This window comes from Urocitellus parryii, chromosome 7, assembly GCF_045843805.1.
Source record: "Urocitellus parryii isolate mUroPar1 chromosome 7, mUroPar1.hap1, whole genome shotgun sequence".
Taxonomy (NCBI): Eukaryota; Metazoa; Chordata; class Mammalia; order Rodentia; family Sciuridae; genus Urocitellus; species Urocitellus parryii.
The window spans coordinates 182880087-182893151 of record NC_135537.1 but is presented as its reverse complement, the minus strand read 5'-3'; the positions used below and the strand labels follow the sequence as shown (position 1 = coordinate 182893151).

Genomic DNA, 13065 nt, shown 5'->3' with positions numbered 1-13065 from the left:
ATACCAGCCATTTTTATAGAAAATGAGGCTTATAGCAGCAGCCTTGGAAGCAGACTTGAAATAGCTGCTTCTGGGAGCCACCCCTGTGGGAGGGGAGGCACATGGCATCTGTGTGTGGACATCTGTGGGCGGCAGAAGTGTCCCTCATAGGGAGTGTTAAGAAGTCATCTGAAGTCACGATCGGATAGGAGCACCTTTTATGAGGGGTGTTGGGTGAAAAAAGTATGATGTGAATGTGGTGCCCTCTTGAAGAGCAGTGACCTTGCCTCCGGTTCTGCGTGCATGTTGAGCTGGCACATGGTGTGCGGGGCCCTAACAGAGGGCTGAGGGTGAAAAGGGAGGTGGGGCTGCATGGAACAAATATGAGGAGCTGCCTAAGGCCTGGGTGACCACAGTGTTGACTCCATTCTTGTGTGTAAAGTCACACACAAGATGGGCATATGTCACTGCTTCTAAAATAAAGTGGTAAGTGAAATTATATTACAGCGGTCCTACTGCTGAAGCATGTAGAGAATTTGGCTGGGTGTGGTGGTGCATGTCTGTAATCCCAGCAGCTTGGGAGGCTGAGGTAGGAGGATTGTGAGTTCAAAGCCAGCTTGAGTAATTGTATGAGGTTTTTAAGCAACTTAGCAAGACCCTGTCTCTAAATAAAATATAAAAAGGGCTGGGGATGTGGTTGAGTGTCCCTGAGTTCAATCTCCAGTACCAAAAAAAAAAGAATTATGGTCTCTTACTTTTGGAAACTTTGTGATGTAGGAGTTCAGGACAGTGACAGTTGCCTTTTGAAGATGTCAGAGTTTGCACATCCAGGTTGATGTGCACAGCCCAGGTGGTGTACAGGATGGCTTCCACTTTTTGTTTTTTTGAACAGACATGGCGATTTGTTGTTCCTGTTTCCCTCGAGCCTTGCTGGACCCTCATCTGAAATGGAGACGTCAACCTCACTAAGGTTAAAAGGCTTTGGAGCCCCCAACGTGGTGGAGGATGAGATTGATCAGTACCTCAGCAAGCAGGATGGGAAGATTTACAGAAGCCGGGACCCACAGCTGTAAGTGCTCTGTGGAGCCCCCACCATGGTCTACTGGGTCATTAAAGGAAACGCTGCTGATAACATGTCCTGTGTGTGTGTGTCTGGTAGGAGGTTTTGAGTTTGACCATGTATTTTCAGATTAAAGTTTACTTCATATTATCTTTTTAGCTTTTCATCAGTTGAAACTTCAGAATATGTTCCATGTAAATTTTTTGGGGGGGGATTGAACTCGGGGGCACTTGACCACTGAGCCATATCCCCAGCCCTATTTTGTATTTTACTTAGATTTGCTTAGTGCCTCGCTTTTTTTCTTTTTTTAATTTTTTTTTTTTTTTTTTTTGGTACATGGACACAATACCTTTATTTATTTTTTATGAGGTGCTGAGGATTGAACCCAGCACCTCACCTGCGTCAGGTAAGCACTCTACCGCTGAGTCCCTGCCCCAGCCCTTCAGTGAACTCTTTAATGTGTCACCCTGTAAATGTGATGGGGTGCTGATACTGAAATAGATGTTGAGGTTCCAGGTGCTGCATTAGCAGCTTTTGTGTTTTTGTTTTTTTTTTAGTTGTGTAGGGACACAATACCTTTATTTTATTTATTTAGTTTTTTAAGAGAGAGAGAGTTTTATTTATTTAGTTTTTTTTAGTTTTCGGTGGATACAACATCTTTGTTTGTATGTGGTGCTGAGGATTGAAACCAGTGCCTCACACATGCGAGGCGAGTGCTCTAGCACTGAGCCACAACCCAGCCTGCTTTTGTGTCTTATGTGAGAGAGTCACCAATGTTGCTCAGTTGCAGTTGGCCTGGAGCTACTGATGCCCATAGCCTGGGCAGTACACCCCTTTCGGTTCCTCCCAGGGTCCAGTGCTCACTCCCTCAGGATCTGGGCCCTCATGGCTTTGTTTAAGATCTTTTAGCATATGTGCATGCAGTGTGTTAATTCTGACCTGTCGTCAGTAAGAATGTGCTTTGGGAGTAGAATGAAACGGGCATTATTACTTTATGTATGTATGTGACTGTATGACCAATGTGATTCTACAGTATGTATAGTCAGAAAAATGAGAAGTTATATCTCATCTACGTATGATATATCAAAATATGTAAGTGCATTCCTCTGTCACGTATAACTAACTAAAAAAAAATATGCTGTTGGGAGACACTGAAGCCTTCTCCATTCTGAGATGCAGAGCTCATTTGCATTGAAGAATCCTGACCCCTTTAGTGGAATTGGCTTTGCCCCCATGGGGCAGTTTGGCTTTCCCAGCCGCCTCACCACAGCCTCCTAAACAAGCACATCTTTGCGTTGTATTACATGTGTTGAGCTTCTGAGGTCTCTTTGACTGTAAGTGTCCAGAACCCTGGGACCATACATCCTTTGTGTTTCCGAATGTGCATGAGGTGGGTATTTTACCAACTTTGGTTAATGCACCACTTTGGGGGTTTTTGCCATATTTGTGTAGTACTAGTTTTCTTCTTATTAACATTTTTATTGACTTAAGTCGACTTTAAATCCTTTTGTGTGTATGTGTGTGTATGCAAGTGCATGTGTACTTGCTTGTGTCCTAGGGATTGAATCCTGGGCTTTCTACATGCCAAGCATTACTTTCATTTTTGGTTAGTGCTGTTTTAAGTGGTTAGATTCCATGAAATTACAGATTTGTTCTGCTGGTTGTTTTTTTCCTAATAGCACATAAAAACACATAGTAAACTATTACAAGAATTCATGTTTTAGAATTAAAACATGAATTTAGGAATTACTTAAAGTAATCCCTCCTGGGTGGGGCAGCATTTTATTGAAGTGTGGTATACATTTTGGATGTAAAGCATGTGGGAGGAAGTAACCCGCACACTGCTGTGCCTTTCTCTGCCTCTGCTCTCCTCAGGTGCCGCCATGGCCCCCTGGGGAAATGTGTGCACTGCGTCCCACTGGAGGTGAGTTGCCAGCTGACCAGTGACAGCAGTGCTGTCCAAGCAGTTCTTGCTCTCCAGTGTTGTGGTTCAAAGACATATCTGTTACTGTCCTGGGCCTGCTGTGCCCACTTGAGCAGGCAGCACAAAAGAGGCTGAACCTATATTTATGGGAGTGACCTTCAGTGGGGATTATGAATGGCTAGCGCTTATGTGTTGCTGTGATGAAAGGGCAGCAGGTACAGGAGCTCCTGGACAATCCTTTTAAAATCTGACACAGAGCTGGCTGTCGGTTTGTGCCTGTCATGGTTTTGATTTACCATGCCCTGAGTCTCACATCTCCCTGTTGCGTCCTGGTGAGATGGAGAGTTATCATAATAATGCTGACTGGTGATGTCCTGCACTGCACTCAGAGCAGCAAGGCCAGCCTGAAGTTCCTCTGGCTCCATCTCATGGCTATCTTCTGGGTCCTTTGGCAGTGGAGAGAATCAAACCCAGGGCTTCGGTATTATACTACTGCATTATATCCCCAGCCCCCTTGTGGCTTTTCATTTTGCAAAATTTTCCTAAAATTTATCTGGTTTAAAAGAATTTTGTGTTCTATTTTTTTTTTTTTTTTTAATTACACTGTGGGCTGGGGTTGTGGTTCAGTGGTAGAGCACACACCTTGCACGTGTAAGGCATTGGGTTCCATCCTCAGCTCCACATAAAAATAAATAAAGGTATTGTGTCCATCTACAACCAAAACAAAGTTTAAAAAAAAGAAAAAAGAAAAATTGCACTGTACCACTGGGTTACAATACCAGCCCCGTTATTTTTAAAATCAGGGTCTCTCTGAGTTGCCCAGGCTGGCTTTGAACTTGTGATTCTCCTACCTCAGCCTCCTGAGTTGCTGGGAGTACAGACCGGCACCACCATGCCTGGTGTATTTAGTGAGTCAACGAAGGTTCATTCTAATTTTAACTTTTGTGGTATTGGAGATTAAACCTGGGGCCTTGTGCACGTTAGGCAAGTGCTCTACATTTAGGCCATATCCCCACCCCTAGAAGTTCCTTTTAATATTGAAAAGATAACTAGCACATAGAGAAGCTTGGTTCTTACCTAGAACAAGTGAGGACCCAGCTCCTGACCCACTCCCTGCCCAGTGTGGACCCTGACTGCAGAAGCCTTGCTCCCGCTTCTGCCTCCATGTGCAGTGAGCCCTTGCCGCCCCTGCCCTGGCTGGTGTGTGACTGGTTGCTTCTCATGTGTTCTGGCAGCCGTTTGACGAGGACTACCTGAACCACCTGGAGCCCCCAGTGAAGCACATGTCCTTCCACGCCTACATCCGGAAGCTGACAGGAGGAGCCGACAAGTAAGTAGCCAGCCTGGCCCCAGCATAATGTTCTTTTCTGTGTCTGTCCAAGTTGTTGCATATAGCCACTGGGTCTGGGGATGAGAAAGCGAAGATCAGGGCAGGGCACAAACCATGGGACTGTTGAATTTTGTTGATTGTAGAAGTGGGCATGAAGAGTCTGACCCCCTTCTACATGTCCACGGTTCTCAGAGCGTGGGGCAGACACATGGCTGGTGGTGGATCCTGCCACCGATCTTGCCATATGCACAGCAACCTGTGGGTTCGGGTGAGTGGTGGGGGTGGCCTGTTGTGCCTGTGGGTCTGAGTCACTGACTGCTTTTCAGAGAGATGGCCATGCTGTGGTAGTCTCGGCTCACCCACTTCGGCCTGTCAGCCTTTTCCTCATGTCCTGTCTCTCAGCTTCGTTTTCAGAGCTGCAGCAGGGACTGATGCATCAAGGTTGTCTGAGGGCTGTATTCTGGTGTAGGAGTTGTGGTCCACTGGCTTGGCCCGGCGGACAGGTGGGCAGCAGCAGTGGCCAGAAAGGGGTGAACTGAGAGCATTTTGATTTCTTCTAGCCTACATTGGTGCTCATTTGTGCAGCTCCCTCTGTACACTTCTGAACCACAGCAGGGTGCAGTGGACCACAAGGATGGCCTCGTCATTCCTGTCAGTGTGATAACAGGTTGTGGTGGCTGAGCCCAAGTCAGCAACATTTTGTGAAGAATATTCCATTTGCCTGATAGTAGCTTTTTTCTGAAAACCTGCTGACATCCTAAAATGACTTGTTAAAAAGTGTTAGGCCAGGCAATAAAATCCACCACAAATACACTTTGCCTGTCAGTGGGAAAGCTATTGGGCTTCCTCTACTAGGGTTTGGGTGGAGATTTACCGAGATGAGTGGAGCTGCTCAGCCTTTGTCAGTTTGGGTCAAGGAACGCAGCCTCCTTGGGCACGCCTATAGGGCTGCTTAGCTGCTGAGACATCAGGTGTGCTCTTGGCTTGTGATAGGAGAGTGATACATAACCTGGCAGTGCATATATTACCTAGCAATTCCGCAAGGTGGATGTATTTCAGAAATTGTGAATGCCAGTTGGGTGTGGTGGCACACACCTGTAATCCCAGCCACTCAGGAGGCTGAGGCAGGAGGTCAGCCTATGAAACTTAGGGAAACCCTATCTCAAAATAAAACATAAAAAAAAAGATCTGGGGGGGCTGGGGATGTGGCTCAAGCGGTAGCGCGCTCGCCTCGCATGCGTGCGGCCCGGGTTCGATCCTCAGCACCACATACCAACAAAGATGTTGTGTCCGCCGAGAACTGGAAAATAAATATTAAAAAAAAAAAAAAAAAAAGATCTGGGGCTGGGGTTGCGACTCAGTGGTAGAGCGCCTGCCTAGCATGATTCTTAGCACCGCATATAAATAAATTAAAAAATAAAAAGGTCTGTTGACAACTAAAAAAAAAATCTGTGGATGTAGCTCAGTGACAGAGTGCCCCACCCCTGGGTTCAGTCACCAGTACCACATACACAAAAAAGAACACCAGACGTAGTTTTTGTAAAAAAGAAAGTATCACACTGTACACTTTAAATACACGTATAACTTTTTTGTCAGTTATATCCCGGTAAAGCTGGGGGGAAGAAAGAAATTTTAGATCATTTGTGAATGGGAAGACAGTCCTGACTCACACAGATTCACCCCGGGTTCAGCGCAGGGTCTAGGACTTCTCACTGACATACTCCCAAAAGTAGTTTTTTTTTTTTTCCCTTTCCAACTAATAGCAGAGTGAAGGGATCACTGTGCTGTACTCTAATCGTGTTTTTCCTGAGTCAGAAGTTTTTGCAGCTGTATAAAATACTGGGTTGGTCATGTCCCGGCTGCTGCTAAGCTGATGGAGCTGCCCTGATTGGCACAGGTTAGATCGACAGCCGCTTGGCCATTATTGAAAACCTCATGGGTGTTGGGGTAGCTTGTCTACAGGAAGAGAGCTTTGTGTCCCAGTGCAGGACAAGCTGGGCTTAGGCAACTTGCACTGGAGTGGTGACGGCTTGTTCTCCTGCATGCTTGGCCCCGGGGAGTGCTGTTCAGCAGGTGTGAGGAAGCTGGCTCCCATGCCCTTCCTGTCTCTGCCAGCTGTCACCACCATCAGTTTAACTCAGTTGCTGTCCCTCAGGGGGAAGTTTGTTGCCCTGGAGAACATCAGCTGCAAGATCAAGTCCGGGTGTGAGGGACACCTCCCATGGCCCAACGGCATCTGTACCAAGTGCCAGCCCAGTGCCATCACACTGAACAGACAGGTGAGATGGCTTGTCCCGAGCTTGATTTTCGTGGCTGTGATGTGGACGTCCCCTGGGAGAGGGTCTTCCATTGGCAGATCCTCAGGCATTGCTGACTTGTCCGTCAGCCTTCTCGTGGGGGTCCTGAGCTGAGGATGTCATCTGTAGAACTTCTAGCTTGTGGCCTTGGTGCAGGAGCTTCATTCTGTTTTGTGGGCTCCCGTAGTCGTGGAATGTTTTGGAAATTTTGTTAAATGCTTAGTGACTTTGCCTCTTAAGAACCTGTTCTGTGGAGGTGTGGGGGCTGGTGAGGGAGCTTCCTGAGACCGCATAGGGAACCTTTGCAGGTTCTGAGGCGAACTTGGCTCAGGAGTGCCGTATTGGCCATGTAGCTCAGCACAGTGTCCTGAGAGTGGCCCGTGCATCTGTCCCTACCACTTCTGCCCACATCTAGCCCCTCACAGAGGGCCATGTCTCCTAACTCTGGAAACCAACCTCCTTTCCTCCTCTCCAAAACCATTTTTTACTTTTTGTCCTAGAGATTGTTAAAACCTCCTTTTTTAGGTGAAATCTCAGTGAGATTAATTTAAATTTATTGACTGGTAGTGTGCCCCCTACCCTTACCCTGGGCAGATCAGGTTCTTAAAACTTGGGTTTTGTTTTTTGTTGGTTTATCTTTTAAAGAACTAGGTTAAAAAATATTTTGGGGTGGTTTGATTTAGTAAAGCAGGTTTTGGTGGACTGTTTTAATTTCGCCCCTTGTTAACTCTACAGAAATACAGGCATGTGGACAATATCATGTTTGAGAATCATACCGTTGCTGACCGCTTTCTTGACTTCTGGAGGAAGACCGGGAACCAGCACTTCGGGTACTTGTATGGACGGTACACGGAGCACAAGGATATTCCCCTGGGCATCAGGGCTGAGGTGGCTGCAATTTATGAACCTCCTCAGGTACAGTGTGCAGGGTCTCAGTCCCTGAGGGCCATGGGCTTATGTCTGAGTGCTGTGCGGATGACACTTTGCAGAGGTGGCGACTTTCCCCATGTGCCTTGTTACTGGTACGCCCTGCCTCTTCACATGCACGCATGCTTGCTTCACTTTCTGAGTTACTGGAGAGAAAGACTACACCCCAGGTACCTTGTGTTTCTTTGGCCATGGGTGCTCTCTGATGCAGTGAGTCGGTAGCAACTGAAGCAGGTGGAAGCAATCACAGGCTTGACCCGCAACGCGTTGCAGGTGTGCAGTTGCTGTAGCTCTTCTATCTTGTTCTGTTTCACCCCTATTCAGGTGGCCATCCTGTGAGTGATAGGCCAGTTTCAGAGTGACCAAAATAACTGAAAACTTACCACCAAGATAGGGCTACAAAGGGTTTGAGATTTTATTAAACAAAATTTGCAGGGCTGGGAGGTTGGGGCTCAGTGGCAGAGCGCTTGCCTAGCATGCATGAGGCACTGGGTTCAATCCTCAACACCACATAAAAATAAAATAAAGGTATCGTGCCCACCTGTAACTAAAAAAAAAAAAAAAAAGTTAAAAAACAAACAACAAAAGTTGGAAATAAAACAAAACCATTTGCACAGTTACAAAGTCAGCTTTACAAAATGGTATATTCCCCTTTACCTGGTTCTCTGCCTCCTTTTGGTCTGACTTCTAAAGTTTGACCTTTTTTTTTTTTTTCCCGTTTTACTGGGCGTTGAACCCAGAGGTGCTCTACCACTGAGCTGCATCTCTAACCTATTTTCTTCTTAGACAGAGCCTCGCTAGGTTGTTCAGGCAACTTGCCATTGTCCATCTTACCATTGTCCTGCCTCAACCTCCTGAGTCTGTGACTATAGACATATGTACCCTACACCCGGCTGAATTTGACTTTTTCATGTAAGCAGGTGCACAGGTATGCAGGCTTGTGCTGTGCCCCTTGGTTTCTCTGTGTGCCCCGTCTGCTGCCTGCTGTTTTCACCTCACTCCTTGTCAGCCTACCTTCTGAGCCTCCTAACCCAGGGCAGATGCCTGGCAGTCATTGCTGGGATGCATGTTTCAAGGTCTGTAGATGGGACCTGGAACTGCAGAGAGTGTATTTCCTGTGGTGCGTGTCTGCTGTGCTGTGGTCCAGACTGACCCTTTGACTTGGGGTCATCCCCGGCATGCTTGCGTGTCCCTGTGCTGATCCAGGGGTGAATGCATCTTACAGCTGCAGTCTTGTCTGTCAGCAGAACCCATCTCGGGCAGAGCTGCTTATGGGACAATAACTTTATTCTCCAGTGAAGGGATCTCTCAGACAGCAAGGACAGTTTTCCTGTATCCTGAACACACCTGATTCAGGACTTGGTGGCACTCCCAGCATTCAGGCCACACCAGGTTTCAGCACATCACAGCCTCAGGACAGAAGGGGAATGGGCTTTGTTCTTCAGTGCTATACATCTCCAGGGAGGAGACAAGCATGCCTGTGACCTCAAAGGTGGACACAAATGGGGGTGCTGCTCTTTCAGCCTGTCCTCTGACTCCATCTTCTCCTTGTGATTCCCAATAGATTGGCACACAGAACAGCCTGGAGCTCCTTGAGGACCCGAAAGCTGAGGTGGTTGATGAGATCGCTGCCAAACTGGGCCTAAGGAAGGTATAGGACCTTCTGTCAACCAGGTGGCCTTTGGGGGAGCCTATGCCCTCTGCTGGGGAATCTAGGTGGGTGGGGTGGCCGGGCCAGATCTGGGATGCACTGTCATCACCTGTACAAGGTCAGGTGTAGGCTTGACCCATTTGGAAGCTTGCTTGTGTTCCTTGGATGCTGATAGCTTTTGTGATCATCTCACTTAGAGTGAAGTAGGGACATTCCCTTGTGCCTAAAAGTGTGACCGCAGCACAGAAGCCATCTTCGGCTCTGTCAGCCACACTGCCTGGGGGCCACTGCTTGGGAGCTGCATAGCTGTACTGCGTATGCCTCTGAGGGGTGCCTGCCCCTCTTGGTGTGGCTGTCCTTGTCCTTGCACTTCTTATCCATTAGCAGACTTCCTGCCTGTGATTCCGGCACCTGATTCTGGAGTCTACTTATTTTCCAGGACAATTAGAGGGCAGGAGGGGACTTTTCTTCCAGAGTCTGTTGATTTGGTTTGGCTTACACTCCTGATAAAGTTCCCAGGAAAGTGGGGTTTGCAGACACACTGGGCAGTGCATTTGAGGTCATCTTGGAAGTTCAGCCTTAGTAGCCATGTCAGGGTTATGCTTTATCCCTAGTCAGTTTGGACAGTGAGAAATAATCTGGATTATTTTATCGTTCTACAGATACGTGGGAAGTCTGGAAATGTATTTTAAAGCCTAGGAAAATTACAAGGTCACAGGGCACTTAGGTCCTACAGCTTCCAATGGGAGACAGTTTCTTTTCTTTTTCTTTCTTTCTTTTTTTTTAGTATTTATTTTTTAGTTGTATTTGGACGCAATACCTTAATTTTATTTATTTTTATGTGGTTCTGAGGATCGAACCCAGGGCCCTGCATGTGCTATGCACACGCTGTACCACTGAGCCACAACCCCAGCCCAGGAGACAGTTTCTTAATGTAGTGTTAGGGTCTGGTTCAAATTCTGGAAATTTCTTTTATTCAGAAGAGAAACTGGCCCAGTGAGTTGACCTGTGTTTGTCATAATCCGTTGTTCATAACATCATGATAAGAGAAAATGTCAGGGGCTAAGGTTGTGGCTCAGAAATAGAGCGGTCACCTACCATGTGTGAGGCACTGAGTTCAATCCCCAGCATCACATAAAAATAGAAAAATAAAGATATTGTGTCCACCTGTAACTAAAAAATAAATAATTAAAAAGGGGAAATGTCAAAAGTTAAGTGTGTTTCTCAAAACACACTTGCTCTTACTAACTCCAGCGTGATTTCAGCTGCTTTATGTACTGCCTGGTCACCCTCTACATCTCCATTGCTTTTTTTTGCTTTGGAGCAAAAGCAATGAAGACATAACTGAACTTTTCATTGTTATTCCTCGGGGTGTTTGGGGGCATTCTGATGATGGTGACAGTCCCTGGTGCACCCAGTGGCCATGCTGGGGAAGGTGGCAGGCACCTCTCACTTGCCCCAAGGGTAGAGGCAGATACTGTGCCTGGCCTCTGGCACTGCTCAGACAGCCTCTCTTAGGCTTGCGACTCAGGAGGCCAAGGTGGGCCTAGAACAGAAAAGGCAGGTGCTATTGCTGTAGGACATGTGGAAACTGTACCCTGCCCAAACTCTGGGACTGACCTTTTGGGGTCCCTAGTGGCCGATTTTCAGATGCTGGGCCTGTCCTGGATCTTGGGCACAGGAGTGCAGTCCCCTTTGTGGTGCCCTCTAGTTCTTTGTTTTTTTAGAGAGAGAGAGAGAGAGAGAGAGAGAGAATTTTTTTAATGTTTATTTTTTAGTTTTCGGCGAACACAGCATCTTTGTTTGTATGTGGTACTGAGGATCGAACCCAGGCCGCATGCATGCCAGGCGAGCGCGCTACCACATGAGGCACATCCCCAGCCCCTGCCCTCTAGTTCTTTACAGAGTGTCCTTGTCCTTTTCCCCTTACAGAGGAGTCTAGCCCCAGAAGCTGCACAGTGCTTCTCCTTGTCTGTCTGCTTTGGAGCATGAACTGTTTTACCCCACCCTGTTAGTCTCCTTCACACTGGGTTCTTGCACAGTGCTGGGCACAGTTGGTGCTGAGCATAATCCTCCACCCCACCCAGCCCTTTTTTCTTTTTTCTTTTTTTTTTTTGTGGTGCTGGGGATCAAATTCAGGGCATGTGCTCACTGCACCACTGAGTTATGCCCCTCAGCCCAGCAGAACCTTTTTTTTTTTTTTTAATATTTTTTTAGTTGTAATTGTTAATGAACCTTTATTTTGTTTATTTATTTTCATGTGGTGCTGAGGATTGAACCCAGTGCCTCACATGTGCTGGGCAAGTGTTCTACCACTGAGCCCCAACCCTAGTCCCCCAGCAGAACCTTTTTAACACATAAAGAATTGAAGTCTTCATTTGCCCCAACAGTTTCTGCTGAGTGGGTTGTGGAAGCTGTAGTGTGGCCTTGGTAGCTTGGTTGGGGAGCCCTTCACAGAGTTGGCCCCGGGTGGGGGAAGTAAGGCTCCTGACCGGAGACCTCTTGTGTTTGTTGGGCGGGGCCAGGAGTCTTCTTTGTCTGTGATGTAGACCTTCTAAGACACTTTGCTGTTTTGTTAAGGTTGGCTGGATATTCACAGACCTCGTCTCAGAAGATACCCGAAAGGGTACAGTCAGATACAGTCGGAATAAGGTGAGGAGACTGGGATGTTGGCTAGCCTAAAGCGCCCTGTACAGGCAGTGCTGACTCACATTTCGGGGTCTCTGAACAGCGCCTGTGAGCTTCTAAGTCAAGCAGTTTTCAAGATAACCTTGATAAGTCAAGGCCAGGTCTGTGGGCTCTGCCTGTAGAGCCAAACCCACTCCCTGTGCAGACCTCTCTGGGTGGTCCTAGTGCTTCAGGCTTTTCTGGTAGTTTTGAAGGAGCCACAGTGGCCAGAAATCCTGGGGGTGTGTTGTTGTGGTTTTGGAGATGCTTAGTTTTTGGCATCTGTTATTCTCTAAAGAAGAGACGGTCCCTTTTGACGTGATGCTGTAAGGTCTGGCATGCTGCTCCTCTCATTTTAGGACACTTACTTCCTGAGCTCAGAAGAGTGCATCACTGCAGGAGACTTCCAGAATAAACACCCCAACGCCTGCCGGCTGTCTCCTGATGGGCACTTCGGGTCCAAGTTTGTGACTGCAGTGGCCACAGGTGTGAATGGGACAGAGTAATGTTGTCAGTGCTACTGCCCTGGTAATGCATTTTGACCTTCTCTCCAGCTGCTTTTTATCCCTAACTTAGTTGTCACAGGGTTCTGAATAGACCTGAGGGGCATAGATTCCTCCTGTTGTTTCATGGTAACAATTCCGAACTAGCAGCAGCATCTGCAGAACTGACAAAGCCCTGGAACCTCAGCACAGCTTTCCTCCTGTCCAGTGCTCTCCTTACAAGTCCAGGTTTACTTTTGTTTGTTTTTGCAATGCTGGGGGTGACCCCAGACCTTGCATGTGCTAGGCAAGTGCTCTGCCACTGTGCTATATCACCAGACTCTTTTATTTCATTTCAAGATAGGGTCTCACAGTTTCCAGGCCCAGCCTTGTGAGTCACTGGTGTTACTGGCGTGCACTACTGTGCCTTGCTTTTGGTCTGAGTTAAGCCTACTGTTGATCCTGTGAAGACCTGCTCTCTGCCCTCAAAGAGGTGTGATAATCCAGTTTTTTTTAGTAACTACCCTTTTCCTGGTTCTATAGAAGCACCCCCATGTCAGACACCCAGCCTGTATGACATGTAGGGAAGGAACTAGTCCGGTTTCCATTGCCGTGGACCTTTGGTAGGAAGATTGCGCGCTGTCAGAATTTTGTCGTTTCGCATCACTGGGTGGAGCCCTGAGTTTTGCACATGGTAGGCAAGTGCTTCATGGCTGACCTGAACCTCAGCTTATTACTGACAGAATTT

General features: G+C 47.3%; 1 protein-coding gene across 2 annotated transcripts in view; it reads left to right on the top strand.

Moving 5' to 3' along the window:
* Nploc4 (NPL4 homolog, ubiquitin recognition factor) overlaps positions 1–13065 on the top strand; it is a 45707-nt gene that overhangs the window by 9980 nt on the left and 22662 nt on the right. For both annotated transcript variants that reach the window (XM_026410717.2, XM_026410718.2), the window contains 8 exons: positions 872–1048; positions 2915–2963; positions 4199–4293; positions 6449–6572; positions 7326–7505; positions 9082–9168; positions 11749–11820; positions 12195–12321. In XM_026410717.2, coding sequence (XP_026266502.1) covers positions 872–1048; positions 2915–2963; positions 4199–4293; positions 6449–6572; positions 7326–7505; positions 9082–9168; positions 11749–11820; positions 12195–12321 — 911 coding nt within the window. The remainder of the gene's footprint in view (positions 1–871; positions 1049–2914; positions 2964–4198; positions 4294–6448; positions 6573–7325; positions 7506–9081; positions 9169–11748; positions 11821–12194; positions 12322–13065) is intronic.